The sequence below is a fragment of the Dendropsophus ebraccatus genome, chromosome 3 (assembly GCF_027789765.1).
Source record: "Dendropsophus ebraccatus isolate aDenEbr1 chromosome 3, aDenEbr1.pat, whole genome shotgun sequence".
In the NCBI taxonomy this organism is placed as follows: Eukaryota; Metazoa; Chordata; class Amphibia; order Anura; family Hylidae; genus Dendropsophus; species Dendropsophus ebraccatus.
Window position 1 is genome coordinate 33,433,779 of NC_091456.1, and position 23,020 is coordinate 33,456,798.

General features: G+C 41.3%; 1 protein-coding gene across 6 annotated transcripts in view; it reads left to right on the plus strand.

The window, feature by feature from the left end:
* Window positions 1-23,020, plus strand: part of GIT2 (GIT ArfGAP 2) — a 79,607-nt gene that overhangs the window by 33,524 nt on the left and 23,063 nt on the right. For 2 of the 6 annotated variants that reach the window (XM_069961350.1, XM_069961347.1), the window contains 10 exons: window positions 585-679; window positions 758-803; window positions 4,148-4,199; window positions 4,294-4,366; window positions 5,241-5,338; window positions 5,515-5,626; window positions 7,266-7,408; window positions 8,975-9,124; window positions 21,029-21,277; window positions 22,078-22,167. In XM_069961350.1, coding sequence (XP_069817451.1) covers window positions 585-679; window positions 758-803; window positions 4,148-4,199; window positions 4,294-4,366; window positions 5,241-5,338; window positions 5,515-5,626; window positions 7,266-7,408; window positions 8,975-9,124; window positions 21,029-21,277; window positions 22,078-22,167 — 1,108 coding nt within the window. Of the gene's footprint in view, window positions 1-584; window positions 680-757; window positions 804-4,147; window positions 4,200-4,293; window positions 4,367-5,240; window positions 5,339-5,514; window positions 5,627-7,265; window positions 7,409-8,974; window positions 9,125-16,186; window positions 16,973-21,028; window positions 21,278-22,077; window positions 22,168-23,020 lie in introns of those variants that run through there. The other 4 variants (XM_069961348.1, XM_069961349.1, XM_069961352.1 and 1 more) reach the window with 4 other exon arrangements.

Genomic DNA, 23,020 nt, shown 5'->3' on the forward strand with positions numbered 1-23,020 from the left:
ATAAAAACTAGAGATCATGGCGGAAAAAATGACACCCCATACAGCCCCATAGGTGAAAAAATAAAACCGTTATAAGCGTCACAATAGTCCCATTTTATTATTTAATTGCCAAAAAAAAGGATTTCATAAAAAAAAAATATATATAACATTAGAGAATCTGTGTAACCTGCATATGGTTGTGTTCGGACTGACCTATAGAATAATAGTGTCATGTCGCTGTTACCATATAGTGCATTACGTAGACACAGGAACCCCCAAACGTTACCATATTGCATTCTTTCTTACGATTTCACCTATTTATATCTTCATAAATAATATATTTGGAATTCCATCATACATGTTATGGTAAAATGAATGACGCCATTACAAAGTACAACTATTCCTGTAAAAAAACAAGCACTTACATGGCTTGTAGATAGAAAACTGAGAGTGCTAGAGCTCTTAGAAGGGGAGGAGGGAAAAACGAAAGCACTAAGATCAAAATTTGCGCGGTCCACTGGGTCATTTTGGGCCTGGTCCTCAAAGGGTTAAGGGGGAAAAAAGATGAAAATGTTCCTTTTAAAGCCCTGCGTTCCTTTCAATAGGCAAGGCGGCCATCATGAATTAGCAGATCGCCTAGTGGAAATACAGCATGAATTGACAGACCGGTTAGCATTCTATCTTTGTGGGAGGAAACCAGGTAAGCAGCAATTGAAGTGAATGTAATGGATGGAAAAGTAACTAAAGATAATCAATATTGCTTTTCTTTTTATTTTAGACCACCGGAACGGACAGCACTTTATTATACCCCATATGGCAGATAGGTAAGAAAGGGTTTTATACTTTACCTATTAAAAGCTATTCTCTAGTATAGGTACCATGTAATTTACATACAGCATGCATGAACGTTGTATCCCCAAACATACATCGGAATAGATGTAAATGATGACTAAAAATACATAAATAAGTAAATACATACTTTAGATTGGTATGTAACGCTCATGTATGTCATAATAGGAAAAAACAGGGCATTCATTATTTTTTCCAATTGTTGGAGGTTAAAGAATACTTGGAAATAATGTAATACTAATTATCAGCAACCGTTTAACTTCAAAGTGCCTCAAGCGGCTGTCCTTGTAAGCTAGAACTTCAGCTGTTTGGAAGCTTTTTTTCTTCTCTTTTAACGTTACACAAGAGAGACAGCTGCGGGGCAGCTGCAGAAAGCCGTGTAAATGGCATCTTTGTTTTGTGTAAACTGCTTTCATGGTAATGTGGAAGGGTTTGCTCCCTTTGCATTTTTAAATCTGCATCCATAATGTTAATTTTCCTTTTGTTCTGTGGCTGTTCATGTGGAAAAAGGAGGCTGTAAGTAAAGAATCTTATAAGGTTTTATTTTTAATTATTACTTATGAGAAAGTATTCAGTTAAGCCAGTGTAGCATCTTATTGTATTGTAGTTTAACCTTTATTTAGAGAGGGCCTGCCGTCAGTATAAAAACAAAAATTAGGATTGTATACTTTTTTGTAGCCTCAGGTGCCCTATTCCAGTGCTGCTTTTATTCTGTTACTAGCCACTCAAAAATAATCCATTTCCCACCAATTCCTAAGTTACAGGGATTTTACTATTTTGTTCCCTGAATAGTTATGTGGGTATAAAGTTTATTTAAAGAAGTCTGGTGAAAATTTTTATTAAAGTATTATATTGCCCCCCAAAAGTTATAAAAATCACCAATATACACTTATTACGGGAAATGCACATAAAGTGCTTTTTCCCTGCACTTACTACTGCACCAAGGCTTCACTTCACTTCCTGGATAACATGGTGGTGTCACTTCCTGGATAACGTGGTGATGTCACTTCCTGGATAACGTGGTGATGTCACTTCTTGGATAAAATTGTCACAACCCAACTCCCAGAGCTGTGCGGGCTGTGGCTGCTGGAGAGGATGATGGCAGGGGGATGCTCAGTGTCCTTTCAGTGCCCTGTGTCCCTCAGTGTCCCCCTGCCATCATCCTCTCCAGCAGCCACAGCCCGCACAGCTCTAGGAGTCGGGTCGTGACATCACTATGTTATCGAGGAAGTGACATCACCATGTTATCCAGGAAGTGAAGCCTTGATGCAGTAGTAAGTGCAGGGAAAAAAAAAACACTTTATAAGCATTTCCCATAATACGTGTATATTGGTGATTTTGTATAACTTTTGGGGGGCAATACAATACTTTTATAAAATATTTCTTCTCCTTTAATAAAGATGGGGAAGTGGAAAGCTTTGTGGAGTGAGAACTTGAGTCGTGTATATACATCCCCCTGAGCCTGATTCACACCGCTCTATATTCAACCCCCTGAGTTAGATTTACACTCGGCCTTTGATCACACGCTTTGATCCTGCTCATTCACACTTCCCTCAAGACTATTTTATGCTCCCTCATAAGTCTCATATTCACATCCCGTGAGTCTAACCCTCACAATTCTTTTAGGACAGTTTTCAAGTGAATTCTTACCAGCCGGTACCCACCCCCAGACTGCTGGTAACGTTTTGTACCCTTCATCTCTCCATGTCCAGCCCGGGGATTGACCTTTCTCCTAGGGCCAGTGTATTTTGTTTTTTTGTTTTGTTTTTTTTAGGTGGTGGTGCCTAGATCATCTGTGCCCTAAGCCTGCAGCACCTCTATTCCTGCCCTTGGGCTTGCTTGAGGCCTAGGGTATGGATGCCCTAGGCCCCGACTCCCAACCTCATGGCGGGACATGGCGAGCTGAAGCATGCAAAACTGTACCAGCAGTATGGTGGTGGGTACTGGTCGGTACAGATTCACTTTAAAGGGGTTATCCAGTGCTACAAAAGCATGGCCACTTTCGTTCAGAGACAACACGACTCTTGTCTCCAGTTCAGGTGTGATTTGCAATAAAGCTCCATTTACTTCAATGGAACCAAGCAGCAAAACCCTGCCCAAGCTGGAGACAAAAGTGGGGCTATCTCTGGAAGAAAGTGGCCATGTTTTTGTAGTGCTCGATAACCCCTTTAAATTTAAGTTTGCTTCACATAGACGTTACAAAAACGTAATGTTGAATAATACGAATACCACTAATGTCCTGCACAATTGAACAATTGACAAATTTAAATAAAACCCTGTGAAATTGATTTTCCTGGGGATGGATGTTTTTATTCATCCATTGTTGGTGGTAACAGTGTAAGATACCTGTGAACACTGAACGGCAGTCAAGTATGCCCTGTTCTTCTGATCAGCTAAATTCCTCTTTAAATGTTAGGCTGGGTTCACAGTGCATTTTTGTATTCTGTTTACCGTATCTGGAAGAAAAACGGATGCAACGATGTGCTGTCTTTTTGGATCCATTTTTCCATTGACTTCCATTATAAAAAAAAAAAAAAAAAAGGATCAAAGCGGATGCGTTTTTACTTTTCTTTAAACTTGCTGCTCAGGAGTTTAAAGGAGACCTGTCACCCCCCCCGTGACAGGCTCCCGACCCCCCGTTACAGCCCCCTATACTCACCTGATCCCGCCGGGTCCCGCTTCCTGATCCAGTCGGGTCACAGAGATATGAGCACCCGAAGCCTGGCGCGCGCGCTCACAGGAGAGTCCGACGCTCATAGAGAATGAATGGGGAGTCCGATGCTCCGTCATTCTCTATGAGCGTCGGACTCTCCTGTAAGCGCGCGCTTCGGGCACTAATATCTCTGTGACCCGGCCGGATCAGGAAGCGGATTCAGGTGAGTATAGGGGGCTGTAACGGGGGGTCGGGAGCCTGTCACCCCGGCACGGGGGGTGACAGGTCCTCTTTAAAGAAGTTAAGTCAGGACTATCTTGACTCAGATCACTACTTAAATAATGGGTTCTGCATAGATCTAAAACCCCTTCAGTTACTGGACATCTGACACAACATTCTGTGCATAAAGATATTGCATTGTATAGGTCCTTATAGATAGATGTCTCTGGATCTTATGTAGGATATCTAGAAATCTCTCGGCAGCATCAGAATGGTTTGAGACCTTTTCATTTTAGAAAAACAAAAGTAGTCTGAGATCCAGACCTTCTCACATGCATGAATTATATATCAGGGGATTGATTTCACTAGACATGCCTTTTAATAGATTTGTTTTGATGGGAACTCTATGTTTAAGTTACGTATGGCAGCTCTTTTTATTGTGTTCAGCAGTCTAGACTTATCAGAACTGGCCAAAGCTGCAAAGAAAAAACTTCAGTCTGTGAGTATGACGTAGCTTTCACTAGTATTACCTAAAGTTTTACATTGGAGATTTCTAAAGCATGTTTTTTATTTTTTTTTATTTTTTTTTTTAGTTAAGCAATCACTTATTTGAAGAATTGGCTATGGATGTTTATGATGAAGTCGACAGACGAGAAACAGATGCAGGTAAGTGTATATTTAATTAACGGCATACTCCTGTAGATAATCGGTGATGTGATGAGTGTCTGGTTTACATACCCACCAAAGTCAGTATTGCTTTAACACTTATCCACAAGCACTGCACTGAGCTATCTCCGCCAGCTCCCATAGACGATGACTAGATTGGCGGTGCATGGAAGACACTAGGGACTTGTGGATTCCCTTAAAGGGATGTTCTCACCTCAAATAGGCCTCATCAAGTGAAATAGTCTTGCACATACATTCTTTTAGCAAACTAGGTTACTAGATCTAGGTTACAGACCACCACTCTGCTCTAAAAACATGTACATAAAGATATAGTGTGTGTGTGTATGTGTATAATATATAATATATATTAAATAATAATAAAAATAATAATAATAAAAATAATAATTATTTTATTATAATTTATATTTTTATTTTTTTAATTATTTTTTTTATTATTTTAATATTTATTATTTTTTTATTATATTTTATTATATTTTTATTATTATATATTTTTTTATTATCTATATTTTTGTGCGTCCACATTATAGTCCTATACACACCAGCCAGACCACTGTTTTTAGAGCACAGAGGTGGTCAGTAATCTAGACAACGAGCTTTTAACAATGGGAAGAAAAATACTGATATGGAGAAGGAGACAAGTTTGCCAATTTTAATGTATTTGCAAAAATATTAAACTTTGGTGAGGCTCTCATATTTAGCTGTTAGTTGAGATGAAAATAGCCCTTTAAAGACCTTTATTTCATACATTAATCCACCAAATAAAATTGGAATCACTTGTGTCAGCGTTATGGTAGGATGTAACAAAGTGTTCATCTTTCTTTGTAGATTGAAATTTCTCTCATTTTGATTACAGTTTGGCTGGCTACTCAGAACCATAGCACACTTGTCACAGAGACCACTGTAGTACCTTTCCTTCCCGTGAATCCTGAATATTCCTCAACTCGGAACCAGGTAACTTTTATGTGGCATGTAATGGCTTTTTAGATTCAATTTGTATAAAATGTATTTTCTGTATTTTCTAATGTTTCTACACTTTGCAAAACTGTGTGTACATGTGTTTACAGTGTTTTGTTTCTCGCATGTATGTATTGTGCTTTTGGTTTTTGTAATGTCTTGTTGTATTTTAGGGAAGACAGAAGTTGGCCCGTTTCAATGCCCATGAATTTGCCACTCTGGTTATAGACATTTTAAGTGATGCCAAAAGAAGACAACAGGGAAATTCAGTAGTTGCACCAAAAGGTAATTTGAAAAATACCATGCTTGAAACTTATGTTTAGTCTCTAAGGTTATGTGCACACTAAGCAATTATAGCGGTTAACTTGCCGCACACTCCCCTTTGACTCTCTGCCCGTGTTATAGACTACATTCTATGCTCGAGCAGATTCCGCCGTCTGGCCAAAGAATTGACATGTCAATTCTTTGGGCGGAATCTGACTGAGCATAGAATGAAGTCTATAACACGGGCAGAGAGTCAAAGGGGAGTGCGCGGCAATTTATCCACGAGAATTCCTCAGTATGCACATACCCTAAAAGGAACTTATCCGGTCCCCAGGGCCCTATCGTTTGGTTAATATTTTTGTATCTCTATTTGTAAACCAAAGAGCGGAATGGAAAATTTACATAAAGATATAACTGAAGATATTTTGAACCCACTCCTAGTTTTTCCTTACATATCATGTTAAAATATGAATAAGGCCTAAGGCTGAAGAGGTTTCTGTTTATTTTTACTGAATGAGAGGTGAATATTAACAGGAAAGTAAAAACTGCAACTGTGCTAGTGAATCTTTATGGGTTTGCTTAGAGAAATTGTTCAATTGGTACTTGTAAGCATATAGAAAAATCATACAAACGCAAAACAGAACTTGCGGTTAATTTCCTTTTTGCAAACTCGCATAATGGAAATAAGACCGAGTACTCCTAGCCTCACATAGACCCAACAGGATCGACCGTTGCAAAGCTCTTAATTTAAATCAATAAGCGCTAAAGTGTGAGTTTTTTTGTTCCATTACTATAGGACCAATCTCCTGATGAAGCACATGGGTGCGAAACACACGTCGGGCTGTCTGAGGGTAACTTTGGCACTGGTGAAGTAAAGCTTCTTCACCATAGGCGAGGAGGGGTTGGATGAAAGCAATGATGTCCACTTACCTCTCTGGTTCCAGAGATGGGGCATGCATTATGTTGCTCCCGTCGTTTGGTCCCCGGCCACTTTCTGGTATTAGGTGCGGCTTGAGACGCGACATTTCAAGCCCACTCAGCCAGTCAGTGGCTGTAGTGGGGTCCCACCCCATCTCAGACCAGGAAGGAGACTGGGGGACCAGAGCAGCATGATGCGGGCCCCCCATCGCTGGAACCGGGTAGATAAGTGTACGTTGAATGCTTTCATCCACCCCCTCCCCAACCATAGTCAAAAAAGGCCTCCTGCCCAGCGTGCCCCTTTAAGCATGCTATAGATGTAAGGATATTTGTTATGGGCTGATTATTGTTGCCTTACTTCACCAATGTCCCGCACCTGTTTCTTGTCTGTGTCGTTGTGTTAGTATTTTATGAATTTTTAATTGAATTTTTAAAATAATTTGTACTAATGAAGATATAATATTCTGTCAATTATTTTGTTTGTAGAATTCTTAGGGCATGTGATTATAAAAGGAACTTTACAACAGTTGATCCAGTATTATCTACAGAGATGGAGGCCATGTTGTATTTATCTTGCTCACACTATCAGTGTGCAGCACAGGCCTTGGTCAATCCGTGCTGTTTGGTCTGAATTCTGAACGTCATTTAATTACTTGAAATGTACTCTCTGTAATTTAACATTTTCTACATTTGGGCATTAGCTTATAGATTCTTATATTACATTATCTGTCTTTAATTGTAGAAAATGTGGAATTGGTCTTAAAAAGCATAAGCAATCAACATAGCAATGAAAGCCAAGACAACGACCAGCCAGACTATGATAGTGTGGCATCAGATGAAGAAGTAGATTTGGAGACTGTTCCTCCCAATTCAAATAGGGAAAAGGTATGTTAAGTATATATTTGTTCAGCTTCCATGTGTGAACTCACCCTTAGGCCAATTCACACGGAGCAAAATCTGCCTCAATCTCACACAGTCTCCCTATGGGAGGGCTCGCGCGCCTTTGCTCTCTGCAGCTTTCCACTCAAAGAATTGACATGTTAATTCTTTGAGCAGAAACCAACGGAAGCGGAGGCGCGCAAGCCCTCCCAATGAGAGACTGTGTGAGACTTAGGCAGGCAGGATTCCAACGCTTTTGCTCCATGTGAACTGGCCCTTCACATGACCATAATTGCTTTGCGGACTGGAAAAAATGTAGATCGGTAGTTCAGTTTATTTACATTTTTCATTTTTGATCTGTAAAAAAACAAACATCAGTATTGCATCCATATTTGTGAATTTGCATGTAAAGGGTAGTTTACAGATAGGAATTTCTGAAAACATACAGAACCCAAAAAAGGATGTGTGTATTGACCCATAGAAATCAAAAAGTTCTATGCTCTGTGTAATTATGGACAGTATATGGATAGAAATATATGGTCGTGTGAAGGAGGCCTCAGAGTGGTTACCAAAACAGATGAGTTCAACTCATTACGGATCGCCCTGTATTTGAATACCAGTGGCTGACGAAGTTGGATGCTGCCCTATGGAGTCCTGACTGTGTCCATGTTTTTCAGCGCTCCCTAGGGCTGCATCCAACTTTGTCAGCCACTGGTATTCAAATACCGAGCAGTCTGAAGCGAGCATGCTTGAGTCATCTACCTATATCACCCACAGGATGCATGGGTGATTGGTGGGGGTTCCTTGTTTCCTAATTGTATTCAAGTTGTATAGAGCTGATGAAAACAGCAGAAACTGTTCCATTAAAACTCACTGTGGTTGTTTGTTCAGGAGGAGACAGGAAATCGTTTGTTGTATATACCAGCTGTGAAAGGTAGAAGTAATGTCCTAGTTAAATGAAAAAGGAATGGAGAGTCTTTCCTGGTTTTCTTAACGGAAATGTGTCACTTTTTTATTTTACTTTTTGTACATTGTTTTTGGGGCGGCCATCTTGCCTGAGCTGTTTTTTTACAGCACTTAGTGACGTGCTTTATAGCAAGACTCATGGACATAGGCGACAATAGACAAACTCTGTCCCCTTTAAGATGAATGTAAAACATTACTGTGTGCGCTCTGTGATATTTGAAGATCTTTCCACAAGAAACTGCTATTGTCTCCTCTATCTACTGGTGTCACATTTTGCTGCAATGTTGTACAGATCACTATACAGCAGCCTCATCTTATCACCACAGACATAACAGGAAGTTTTAGCTTAGCTTTAGCCCCAGTGGTGAGAATGAAAACTGCAAGATATCAGGATTATTTTAGAATATAGATAGAGAAATGGAAAATTAGAAAAAAATGGTACGAAAAAGTCATTTTCTGATGACACCTTCCCTTTAACCATTCCTTTCCCCTCTGGTATGACCTGGTATGAATCCAAGTGATTTAGAAGGAGGTGTAGTTATGTCAGAAAAATCTACTGTTTAAGACCCAGCTACATTTCATCCTCCACATGTGTTATGTTTCTAGAGTTTTGAATCTGACTTATGCGATGGGACCTTTACGGTACAAGAGTTTCTAGAGGTTAAAAATGCCCTGACTGCATCAGAAGCCAAAATCCAACAGTTAATGAAGGTCAATAGCAATCTCAGCGATGAGCTACGGATAATGCAAAAAAAGGTAACTAGTTTGTTACATACTACAGCCACGTACCAAGAATTTTAAAGATTTCGGTCAGCACATCCATTCCTAACAATGTGTGTCCATTGCATGTGCAAAGCACCATCTATTTCATGTTTGTCACATGACCGTGGCTAATGTGCATGGGTATTCCATTTCCATTAACATGGATTATGTACTCACTGGAGAAAGCATTCTTGTATCCTTAAAAAAAAAAAATTATATATATTTTTTTTTACTTTTTTTTTGCTGCCTTTAGCCTAAAGCAGGAGGCATTTTAAATATCTCTAAAGAACTAGGGGGAAGATTTATCAAAAAGGTGTAAAGTAGAATTGCCCCTAGCAACCAATCAGATTCCAGTTTTCATTCCTCAGATTCTTTGAAAAATGAAAGGTGGAATCTGATTGGTTGCTAGGGGCAACTAAGACAATTCTACTTTACACCTATTTGATAACTCTCCCCCTAGGGGTTTTATGATGATTTTTAGTACAGTATTAGGCTAGGTTCACAATTGCGTTTTTTTATGGAAAAAAGTGATGGTAAAAATTGATGCAGTATATGCCATCAGTCAGGGTTCGTTTTCCATATTTAAAAAAAAAGGATAGAAATGGATCTGTGTTTTATTTTTTAGCATACACAAAAACGTAGCTGACCAAGTTTTTGTGTACGCTTAAATTAGATGTTCAAAAACTGATGCAAAAACGTAATGTGAACCTAGCCTTATCTGTCAAATGCAAAGAGATGGGGTTGGAGGTTTGTTTAAAGAATGAGACTTTTTTGCAACCAAACGGAACATTGTTACTGGAATACGTTAGATTGTAAAAAAAGGGATAGTAAAAAACCTTAATGAATACATACCTGTATATATATATGTTTGCATACTTGAATAGTTTCTCCAGTTGTATTAAACACTTAGTGACTGGTGTATATTGGATATATGGTGTTTTTTGTTTTTTTTTGTACTGGCTTATTTACTACAGGAAATTTATTGTTACAGTCCAAAGTACTACTCTGCTTCTGCTTTGGTAGTTTTTTTTTTTTTTGGCCAACTCGCGATCATGCTAAAGGTAGTGTGTTGGGAGTGTCATAATGTTAGTGAACTTATGCTTTTTTTGCGTCATTGCTTTTATGGTAGTGGTAAATTTCTGTCTATACTCCTCATTGGTTTCCATTCTGGGCTAAGAATGCTTATGTTTTAACATAATTTGTTCCATGTGATAGAGTGGGTGAAGCTTTTATTAAGACACTACAATGTACGGTATATGTTTACTGGATAATAAAGTTTTCCTTGGACTTCTTACTTTCTATAATACAATGGGACAATGTTAAACAAAACAAATAAGTACTACATGCCTGGCCCAGTCCCCTACTACAAACATTCTAACTTGTTTCTGCTAGAACTGCTGTTCAGCTCAAATACCGTTAATGGAAAAATACATTTTGGAATTTGAGGATGGAAAATCAACAGTCATTTTTATGAGAAGAGTGCAAAGCTTAAATTGTGAAGTTCAGGTTATTTAAAAAAAATAAGTGTTCCAACATTCGACTATTCCCTGCTATTGCTTTTCTTTGATGGGACATGATCCCTGCTGGTTACAACTTCTTGGTTTCCTTTTGAACACAAGGGAGTAGCTAGTTACAGGTGGGTCACCACTGCCCCAGGAGTGTGACTGTGTGACTTTCTTGTATGGACATCGATACTAGGAAATGATGAGCAACTAGGACCTAGAACCAGTGTCGGACTGGGGTACCCTGGGCCCACCAGGGAATATTTTATTCTAGGGGCCCACCCTCCATACACCAGATATACCCAGCGCCAAACCTTTCACATTACTATAGCAACTTTGCACAGTGCTGTGTATGTGACCGGCAATGCTCGCTCACTGTTAGTAACTGGTCAGACACTCTGTGCCAGGGATGGGGAACCTTCGGCCTTTCAGCTTTTGCAAAACTACAATTCCCATCATGCCTGGACAGTTGAAGGCAGAGAGGTATGTGACAGGAGGGGGGGCATTAGCCCCCTCACCTACACACACACACACACACACACACACCTACACACACACACACACACACACACCTACACACACACACACACACACACACACACACATTGTGCTAATGTAATTCCTGGCCATATATGCTGCAGTGCTGGTGTGAGGCAGTTTATAATTATCTCCAGTAGAGCTCCTGCTTCTGGTCCACTGTGTAGGCATCACTGCCACCCCTTAAAGGGGTTATCCAGCGCTACAAAAACATGGCCACTTTCCCCCTACTGTTGTCTCCAGTTTGGGTGGGGTTTTAAAACTCAGTTCCATTGAAGTAAATGGAGCTTAATTGCAAACCACACCTGAACTGGAGACAACAGTAGGGGAAAAGGGGCCATGTTTTTGTAACGCTGGATAACCTCTTTAAGGGACTGCACAATGTGCACACTGAGGAAAAAACACGGAGGATTTGTGGCGGATTTCGCTGCTCATCCCCGTGCGCACAGGTGAAGAGTAAATTGTGAGAATGCAGGGACAAGTGGCAGAATCTGCTGCAAGACCTCCACGTGATTTTCCTCAGTGTGCACATACCGTAAGACAAGATTCTTATCTTGCTTAATGGCAGATGCGGCCCTGCATAGTTCAACTTACTTAGTCCAAACTTAGACTAGACAGTCCACAGGTGCAATAAATTTATTAAACACTTTGATAAATTGGGTCCATGTAAATTTGCACAACTAGTACACACAAATACTTACTTACATAGAAGTTTTAGACAGTTTTTGCTCTTGCTCTTTGCTATAGTTTTTCTCTTTTGGTTCCATTCCTGGTTTTGGCTAAAAATCCGGACCAAAATACTGTACTACATGTGAGCCCAGCAAAGCGTCCAGATACTTAGATGCAAAAACTGACAGTTCAAAGTTTGATAATCTGGCACGATTAAAACTCTCTAAGTATTTCACTGGTTTGTTGGGTAACATGTAATATTTTGGGGACTATTTATTGGCCATAACCAGTTGTGGAACCAACACAAGAGAAAAACTATTATCAAATGATCAGCAACTTTTTGTGTGTTTTAGCCGCACACCTTGTTTGGCTAAAAATAATGAAAATATTATAAAGAAAATAATACATATGAACCCAGTCTTTTGTAAGATACCCCAGCATTTTACAGGTTGTTTGACCTCACAAAACTTTTAGTTAAGGGCTTAGGCTTGCTTGAAAATAAAGTTATGCTATTCTGCTCTCCTCCACTCTTGTCATTGCTGAGTTAGGCAGCGAAATGCTCTACCGTGCGCTTCCCCTGGTTTGTTTAACTGATCACCGGGGGTCTTAGCGGTGAGACTATGAGCGATCAAAGCTGCCATGTTTAAGAGAAAATATAGTTAAAGGGTGGGTTCACATGTACTGGAATCTCAGCGGATTTCATGCTGCGAGTTCCGCAGTCAGTTTGTATGGATTTACCTGCTCGCAGAAGATTTTTCATTTTGCAGGGAGTATGTAAACCACGTCCCCCTCTAACCCGCAATGGCCTAGTGAATACTTTACCCGCTCATATCCAGCCTCTTTCTGTGGCTCCCAGCTCCCTGACGTCCTGATCAGTGCGCTGTGCAGTCATTGATTGGCCGAGCAGGACATCAGGGAGGTGGGAGCCACAGAAGCATGCCGGAGCGCGGATGGGTAAAGTGTTCACTGATGGGTTAAGAGGGCCAGGCTTTACATACTCTCGGCAGAATGAAAAATCTGCTGCAAATAAACCCATACAAACTGACAGTACAGGGAATCGCAGCAAACTTTGCGTGGTACTCTCAACTTAAAATCCGGTGTGAATCCACCCTAAGGGGACCTTCACACGTCCTGAGTTTGCAGTGGATTTCACAATACTCAGTACTGTTATGGCCTGTGACTCTGCATTCTCGCAGGGGATTTCCATTCTGCTGTGAGAATGTAGCCACTGCCCACGTAACTAATTACTGTATCTGCGGGGTGTTAAACAAGATAATACATTACCTGTCAGCGATTCTGCTTGCTTCTCCAGCTCTTAATGACTGCCCGCTCAGCTAATCAGCGGCTGTAGTGGAACAGCGCACTGATTGGCTGAGTGGGCCGTCAGTGACCCAGGAGCCTGAGAAGCAGACGGGAGCGCAGGCAGGTAAAGCAGGTAGCTAGTTAGAATGTGAAGCTGTAGACCAGGGGTGTCAAACTCAAATAGACAGTGGGCCGAAAATAAAAACTTGGACAAACTCGCGGGCCAACCTTGATATTCATTGAAACACACAAGCAGCATATGTGGAACTTTCAGAGTGGCATGCAGTGTTCCTGGCACTGTCAGAGTGCGTCACCAAGCACTTTGCACTACGATAAATGATATGATAAATCCCCACAATGGTGCCCCATATAGAACTCAGCCCCCCCAAAATGTTTTTTTTATATATATATATATATATATATATATATATATATATATATATATATATATATTATGTGTCACATAGTAATAGTGCCCCATATAGTAGCCATTCCCCCACAATACTGTACCATATAGTAGCCAGCCCCCACAATAATGCCTCATAGTATCCAGCCTCCCACAATAGTGCCCCATAGTTACCCAGCCCCCACAAGCGTGCCCCATGAAGTAGCCAGACTCCCATAATAGTGCACCATGTAGTAGTCAGCCCTCCCACAATAGTCCCCATGTAGTAGCCAGCCCTCCCACAATAGTCCCTATGTAGTAGCCAGCCCTAACACAATATGGCCCCATGAAGTAGCCAGCCCCCACAATAGGGCCCCATGTAGTAGCCAGCCCCCACAATAGTCCCCATGTAGTAGCCAGCCCTCCCACAATAGTCCCTATGTAGTAGCCAGCCCTAACACAATAGTGCCCCATGTAGTAGCCAGCCCTCCCACAATAGTGCCCCATGTAGTAGCCAGCCCCCACAATAGTGCCCCATGTAGCAGCCAGCCCTATCAGCTGCAAGTAGTGCTCACGTGCCAGGAGGAGAGGAGGGGCAGAAGCCGGATCTCCATGCGGCCTGAACCTGTCACCCCTGGACGGCTCCCGAACTCGCTCTACCCCTGGATGTGGCCCCTATACTTACGTCATCCTGCTGGTCCCGCTCCTGATGTCAATCCTGCCACGGAGAAACTGCCGTCCTCGCAGATGAGCGGGCGCTCGTATCTCCTCAGCAGGAACAGCATCAGGAGCGGGACCGGCAGGATGACGTAAGTATAGGGGCCATATCCAGGGGTAGAGCGAGTTCGGGAGCCGTCCAGGGGTGACAGGTTCAGGCCGCATGGAGATCCGGCTTCTGCCCCTCTCCTCCTGCCGGTCCCGCTCCTGATGCCGTTCCTGCTGAGGAGATGCGAGCGCCCGCTCATCTGCACGGATGGCAGTTTCTCTGCGGCGGGATTGACATCAGGAGCGGGACCGGCAGGATGTCGTATCCAGGGGTAGAGCGAGTTCGGGAGCCATCCAAGGGTGACAGGTTCCCTTTAGCACAACCGATTATAGAATGGGCAGTCCAGAACACTGCCCTTACTATAATCTGTTGCAGTGTCCTATCGGCGGGCCAGCTCTAAGGAATCAACTAAGTTCCTGGGCGGGCCAAAAATAATGGCACCGCGGGCCAGATTAGGCCCGCCGGCCAGAGTTTGACATGTCTGCTGTAGACCATAACAGTACTGAGTATCGCACCATGAAAAACTCTGCAAACTTCGTGCGTCTGAACGTACCGTAAGACCGAGACATGGCACTGGGTGAAGTCTCGAAGAGGGGATTTCCCTGGTTTCTCCTTGCTTGGCTTGATAGGTAGTACTAGGTTATTTGGGAATTTAGAGTGATACCCAATGGGACCAGAGACTGATATAAATGATGACATTCTCTGTACTATGTTGCAAAAATTATAGTGCTATATAAAATATTTAAATCTATAAACATGATTTGTGAGACGTGTTTGTAACAGACGTCATCTATTTGCTGCTAAACAGGCACTTAGGATGCTGTTTGCTGCTCAGTTGGCTCTTAAAAGGGTTGTGCAAGTAATTATATATATTTTTTTTTTTTTTTTTTTTTTTTATAGAGATTGCAGTTGAACTGAGCATGCTTGGCCCATTTTAGTAGGCCCAGCTTAAAAGTTGTCCATTGCTCTTTGGAGGTGGGGACAGCAGCTTTCCTTGCACTAGATAAACAAACAAGCAGGTTACTAAATCAAATCTTAAACTATATATCCCCCAAGCTCTATGTCTTCTCATCCTGTATCCTATGTTTTTTTCACATAGGTATGCGTTTGGGACCAGGTAGACCTTTTTTAAAAGGAGAAATCCAGCGGTATTAAAAATTTGTCAGTCGGCAAGGGGGGGGGACATCACTACTTACCGCTGCCTGCAAAGCGCTATGTCACAGGCTCAAGGACCCCCGCCGGAAGTTATTTTTCCTTTAGTTCCTATGTTGTTATTGCCCCATTGGTCAATTAGTGACTGCAACGGTGACCAGTCCCAGTCACTGACTGGCTAAGGGGGGCAGTCCAGCAGTCGAAGGAGACCTGGAGCCCGGCGGGAGTCCCAGAGCATTGAGACATCTCTGCAAAGGCAAGGGGAGAGGTAAGTAGCCATGATTTATTATGTCCCCCCCCCCCCCCCCTCCTGACGGCTGAAGGACTTACCCTAAAAGGTCCTAGCTAGAGATGAGCGAACCTGGAGCATGCTCGAGTCCATCCGAACCCGAACTTTCGGCATTTGATTAGCGGTGGCTGCTGAACTTGGATAAAGCCCTAAGGCTACGTGGAAATCATGGATATAGTCATTGGCTGTATCCATGTTTTCCAGACAACCTTAGAGCTTTATCCAAGTTCAGCAGCCACCGCTAATCAAATGCGAAAGTTCGGGTTCGGATTGACTCGAACCCGAACCCGGTTCGCTCATCTCTAGTCCTAGCCATCTAATACAGCATATTTTAAAGAAAATTAGTAGGAGACGACTAGAACAATTTGACAGTAGCATATGTAATGTATATGAGAATGTTTAGCCAGACTCTACAGTTGTACTGGTAGCATGATCTGTATCTAATCTTTCACAGTTACTGGAAAAAGAGACTAAGTGAAGAAGATGATTCCTGCTGTCAAAATGATCTGCAATGGATGAGTCTTGTCTAATTATTAAGTGGTGGTTCCATTTGGCAAAAATAAGACTGAACCTTCACAAAGGAGAGTATAGAGCCTGGAGTTAGTGGCAAAAGTTCTCAGTTTTTACTGTTTTTTAACTTTGGATGGAAGAAGAAGTGCAAAAGCAACTAACATAGGCCTATTGTCACAAAAAAGAGAAAAAAGAGCACATAGAAATGTTTTACCCAGTCCACCATTTGCTTGATTCTCATGAATATTTTCATTTGCTTCATTTGACTGTTTAATTTTTTTTTTTTTAAACCTGGAAAAATATTTTCGAAGACGCAACATTTGAAAGGCAACAAGTGGACAATTTTATTTTTTCTAATTTCACCATTATATTACTGGAAATCCTAAAAGACATTAGTAGATGACCTGTTTTGGTTACATTGGCCTATGTTAACCCATATACATTTCAGCAGTTACCATTTGTGCTTGTAAAGATGTATACACTAATAGCCTTGAATTCTTCATTAGAGTTGTGGATGAAAATCTAACATACATGTACAGTAAGTGCTATATTCTAATGGTGCATTTACACAGGCAGATTTATCTGTCAGATTTTGGAAGCCAAAGCCAGGAATGGATTTAAAAAAAGGAGAAATCTCAGTCTTTCCTTTATGACCCATTCCCTGTTTATGACCCGTTCCCTGTTTATGGTCTGTTCCTGGCTTTGGCTTCAAAAATCTGTCAGATAAATCTGCCTGTGTAAATGCACCATTAGCCTACAGTCACTTTTCTGTTGTAGTTTCAGCCTGCTGCTCTTGGGTATATATATTTTTTTATGTTTAAAGCATACCAGTTACAAAACAAAACTGAAGTCGCTCCTTACACAGCTGTTTTTGTTTTTTTTTTTTTACTGAATGAAGGGAGTAGTGTAGCTTCCCTGGCATGTACACTAAATGCAGCTTTCATGTAGTAGAGAAGACCTGACACTCGCCAAATAATTCTGCTAATTTTTTTATAATGTCGATGGTACATTCACTTTAAGGAGTACCAAGGCCATGAAGGCCATGCTTGACCGAAACGTGTCCTTACTGTACCTGATGCCTGCTGCACTATAATTAATTATCTGAATTATTAGGTGAGTGCCGGATCTTCTCTACTAATCTGTATACCTACCACCTCGGGCACCTTCACTGACAGAAGTGCCGTCATCTCCACATCTGTTCAACCTTGATGTGACACCATATGCTGCATATTTTTGCTGTACACATGCCTTTTTATAATGCCTGTATTAAAGTGCTTCTGTTCCTCCCCCTTACACTCACTTCATTTCATTGGTGGACAGGGCCTTCTAGGCAGGGCTACGTGGCAGTTGAGCCCCATCTTCTTGGTGGGGAGATGGCCCAACTACTGTAAAGCCCCACCTAGGTGACACTGTCCGTTGATAAAACTAAGAGATTTTAGAGCACTAGTTTAGAGAAGATACTAGTTTTATAGAGGTATATATCAAATAAGCAGCATCTAAGCTTGTGCATGTTGTGGAGAACCGCACCTAGAGTAAGGGGGTTAACATATCACTTAAAGTTTAATCACATGTTTTCTGAGTGGGCAGGCTTTTCCTGGTGGGAGGCTTGCCTTTTGTTTCCTCCTTGAGCCATATGAATGTCTCCCAATTTCTCTTCTCCATCTGACAGGATAGAGTTTCATTCAAAACACAGAACAGGGAGATATAGCTGCAACTATCATTAATTCACTTAGTTTTATTTTTGGGGGCTGTGGTTGCAAGTGGCAGCTGAGAAGCTTCCGGCACATTTGCCTAGAATATTTTTGAGGGAACACACGGGCTGCTGGGAAGTAAAGATACAATTTTTCTTTTATAACATGTTATAGATTCATGTATTAATGAAAAAACTAAAGACGTAGAACAAAGAGTAAGCTTTAAGCATCTTCCTCATGTGTTTTTAAGCACCACCAGCTGCTAAAAAATATATCTTGACCTATGAAGAGAAGCTAGGTTAAAGGGATACTCTTAGTCCATAAACTATTAGAGTATCATTAGGACACTTTGATCTGTGGAGGCCTGACCTCTGGACCCCACACCAATCTTTTTTTTCCTGCATGGTAGCATTCTTTACCACTTGACTATTTAGGAAAAAAAACTTTTGAAGGGATAGCAGTGCCTGCCTATATGGCCTCCTCATTCTCCTAATCAGTGTGGGTCCCATAGGTCCGACCCCCCCCCCCCCCCCCCACTCATCATAAAGTGTTGGGTTGTCCCAGTTATATACCATCATTTTATTAGATGGTAATACTTATTTAACCTGAAGGTGGACTGAACTTTGGAGCTGTTGTTTTTCATCAGTTTATAGTGCAGTGTAAACCACGTTCCCTGTTATCGAGCCTTCCAAAATTGATGGCCTTCCTCAGGATAGAGTATTTAATTGATCAGGGTCTACCTACCAGCATCCTCACTGATCAGCTGTTTGAAAAGGCTGTATATTGTTCAGTCTTTTACCTGCAAATGCCATATGATTAGTAACTGCAACGTAAGGTACCACAGCGATGTTCTGTTCACTTGACAGGGATCAAGCCCATATTAAGCGTTGCCTACTCTACCACCGATCACCCATCTTACCAAAGTGCCAACCGTATGATATATTACCATTCATTTGACTGAGACAGAAAAGAACCAACATAAGTAGAGGCTGCAGGGCTAATAAGAGCGCTATGGCTATGTTAAACAGCTGACCAGTGGGGCTGCTGATTTAAAGTGACACTGTCACCCCCTTTGTGCATTCTGACATCTCTACACAGGTGTAAAGGGTAAATTTTACGTTTTTCATACATTATTTCATATTATACGTCATGGTGTTTGTTCAAGTAAAAAGTGTCCTTTTATTAACTGCAGATTGTATTAAGTGGGCGTGGCCTCACTGCATGTGCACCACTTAGCCCCGCCCACAATGGCACAGTTGGCCCCGCCCTCTCGTTGGGCGACGTAAAGGGGGTGGGGTCTAGACCTTTCGGCCAGCCTGTTCCAATGGCCTAAGAGGGGCAGGGGCCAACTGTGGCGTCGTGGGCGGGGCTAAGTGGTGCTAATGTCGTGAGGCCCCGCCCACTTAACACAATCTGCAGTTGATAAAAGATGACTTTTTTCTTGAACAAGCACCATGACGTATAAAATAAGGTATGAAAAATGCTAACTTTACCCTTTAGACCTGTGTAGAGATGTCAGAATGCAAAAAGGAGGTGACAGTGTCACTTAAATTGGTAGCCTATCATGAGGATAAGCTCTCCAGATTTAAAGTCCAGATAACTCCTATTTCTCCTTTACTTTTTTAAAACTCTTCAGTCCCCTCAAAATGTAAATGGGCTGCCAAGCACAAACTATTGTAAAGGCTCTATTACACTAAACGATTATCGGCCTTACTTGGCCGATTACTGGCTGTTCAAGCTGATAGTCGTTTAGTGTAATAGCGCATGTTGAAATGCGTGATGTTGGCCGATTATGGTCTTTGAACATGTTGAAAGAGCACGATTTGTACCCGAACGGACTGCTGTGCGTATCTTCATGTAACAGGACTTGGGCTCTAATAGCACAAGCAGCAAATGAGGAAGGAGGGGAAGCTAGTGCTAAGCTGACGGATCGGCGCTTGCTTCCCCTGGATTATTGGGCCATGTAATGTGTGTGTGTTTTTCACAGGAAAAATCATTAAGGGCAAGGGGGGAGGGGAAAATAAAAAAAAAAAACTAATTATAATGACCTGTCCTGAAACCCGCCCAGAGCCACGTCCCGCTCCTGGACCCCGCCAGCTGTCTTCTGAGCTTTCAGCCGGCTACGTCACGACCCGGCTGACGGATGCACCGCTCAGCTAGTCAGGCTGAGTGGGGTAAATCCCACCCATTGCTGATGTGGAACCCAGGTTGTTGACATACCCGGAACCGGGGGAGAAAATGACAGCCGGCAGGGTCCAGAAGCTCCGTGATGCAGAGCACGCGGGCTCTGGGAAGGGTAATATTAGTAAATTTTTTATTTTCCCCCTACCTCCTGCCCGTAATGATTTTTAGTTCCCCACCGGACTAGAATCTAAGGGAGTTGTTAGGCACCCACTACAAGTTAAAGTGCAGGTGAGTGGTAGTACTCTGTAAATCCATACTATTATCTCACAGTCCAGGCATTTTAGTGGCTGTTTTTCCTTTGCTTTTAAAAACTTCATCTTCAATGTATATTTTGGTACATAATTACAACTTTTTTTAATGTTCAAGCTGTATAAATTTTAATAAAACATGTTTCAAAGTTTTTCTGCCTGCATTCAAATTGAATAGTTCTTTCCATTTGCTCCATTCTTTACGCTTTGCATGTCTGTGCCATGTTCTCTTTACACTGTCATTAACATACAAAGTCAAATGCTCAGAATAGCTGTATTGCCATGATTCCTCGTAGTTTGATCAAGAATTCACTCAGCATGATGTTTTTTTCGCATGCATTAAGCATGCTTTGCTTGCTTAACCAGCAGACTTAGAAACTGAGATTTGCCAAAGGCTGGGCTGTACGTTTGGCCAGTCCTATATCATTGGGCTACTTAACTTATTTCCCAGGTCAATTAGGAAAGTGAATATAAATGTGGAATTTTGTAGTCTCAATGATCTACAACAGCTTTATAACTCACAAAGTTGCCGAAGTAAGATTTCGAGTTGAGAAGTACAGCAATACTTGTTGACTAGTACTGTACTAGAGCTGATTGTTTGTCACCCTACTTGCCCTGCAACCAAATTTCAAAGCAAAGTCCCACTACTAAACTTTCTTTCAGCTCCAAACACTGCAGTGTGAGAACACCAACCTCAGGAGACAGGCCACAACTAACCTATATCAGGTCCCAACTGGGTCAGAATACACAGACCTCGCCAACCCACCTTCATTAAAGAAGCGACCTTCAGGACGAGGTAGCAGGCCCATGTCTATGTATGAGACAGGATCTGCCCAGAAGCCCTACCTCCCAATGGGAGAAGTCACTTACCCAGAAGAAAGTATTAAAAGACTACAGCCTTTCCCACCTCATGTAAGTAAAATCAGTGCTTCTCTTGCTCTGTGCATGCCTTGCCTTTCCGCCCAGATGACCTTTATACATGTCTTTTTTATATGGATTTTTTTTTTTTACGCTTTTGACTGTATACTCTTTGTTAAAGAATGATGTAGCATTTCAGAAGCGATGCAGGTAAGCTACAGGTGTGCAAAGACACTGCTCCACATCACATACACCTGGACATCATACACCTAAGTGTTTTTCCATTTTATTTTCACCCTTAAAGTTTTGTAAACTATTTTATCAAAACAAATTTGATAAAATATTTATAGTTGAAGTTACTAAATATATCTTATGTTTTTCGTATTTATATTTGCACATTTCAACGAGCACAATACATTACAAATTGTAATTTTATGGGTATTGTTTCCCAGCAGTCGTGGCACAAAGGCATCAAGATTATCCATATAAAATGTAAAGAAAAAAAAAAATATTTATATGCAAATTGCTCATTCTATATCCACTTCCCTCCTATACCCAAATTGTAATTTTTGCATTGACCATTCTGTGATTTACACGGGTTGTAAGACTTCCATGATTACCTACTTAGTGACACATCCCCTCCTTCAGATTTTGCTTGCGGGAGTTTAACGTATAGGGCCCTTAACATTAGATTTATGGCAAGGTTTTTATTTGTTTTTCATATTTCTGTACACTACCATTTTGTATTCAGCGTTTTTCGGTTACCATCCACACAAGTATACTGTTGTTTTTTTGTTTTGTTTTATTTTATATTTATTTTTGGGTATCTCGAGTGTTTTTCTTTTTCCCTCCAGATTGGGAGGAGTGCATATGTGACCTCCTCTTCATCCCTGCCCTCCTTCCCCTCTACGCTTTCCTGGTCAAGAGATGAAAGCACACGAAGGGTTAAGTACCTTCTAAGTTAGCTCTGCTCTATGGAGACCTTACTTTCTCCACCAGAGCCCCACATCTCTCTCCCTTTGCCATTCAAGCTAACAGTCCTTTCTCTGCATGAAGCAACAATGCCTCATTGTAACCTCATTCACCTCTACCCATGTACAGTTCACAACCATTTAATGCTAGTGGCACGATGCTCTATTGAATTAATCTTCACATCAGAAGGTCTTGTATTCATTCACTCGCTTGCAAGAAATATATATACACTGTTTGATATTTTTTTTTATTTTCAGCGGGGGCTGCAAGGCTTCCTTCAGTTATGATGTTTAATTACAATCTTCATTGCAGGCTTTTTTTCTCTTCAGTAGAAGATATGAATATATTGCAATCCACAACTCTTTTCCTAAAAAAAAAAAAAAAAAAAAAATACTGCCAAAACCTGTAACAATGCCAGCTGTATCAATGTGAGAATTATTAATTGGGGATGTGGTTGTGTTCTGAATTAGCCAATCACTTTTAATCACATGTTAAATAATATTCCTTAGGGTCCATGTATACAGAAAGATTATCTGCCAAAGATTTGAAGACAAAGCCAGTAATGGATTTAAAAAAAAGGAGGAATCTTAGTCTTTCCTTTATGACCTGATTATATGACTCTTGTTTATAGTCTATTTCTGGCTTTGGCTTCAAATCTTTGGCAGATAATCTTTCTGTGTAAATGGACCCATACGCGGCTGCCATAATTTTAAGTGATTTTTATTAACCACATATAACATTCAGCTGTACTGGTAGTATTTTTCTGACAGCACTTGCCATTGTCCGTAAATTGGTTACAGCACATTAAAGGGATCTCATTGTTGA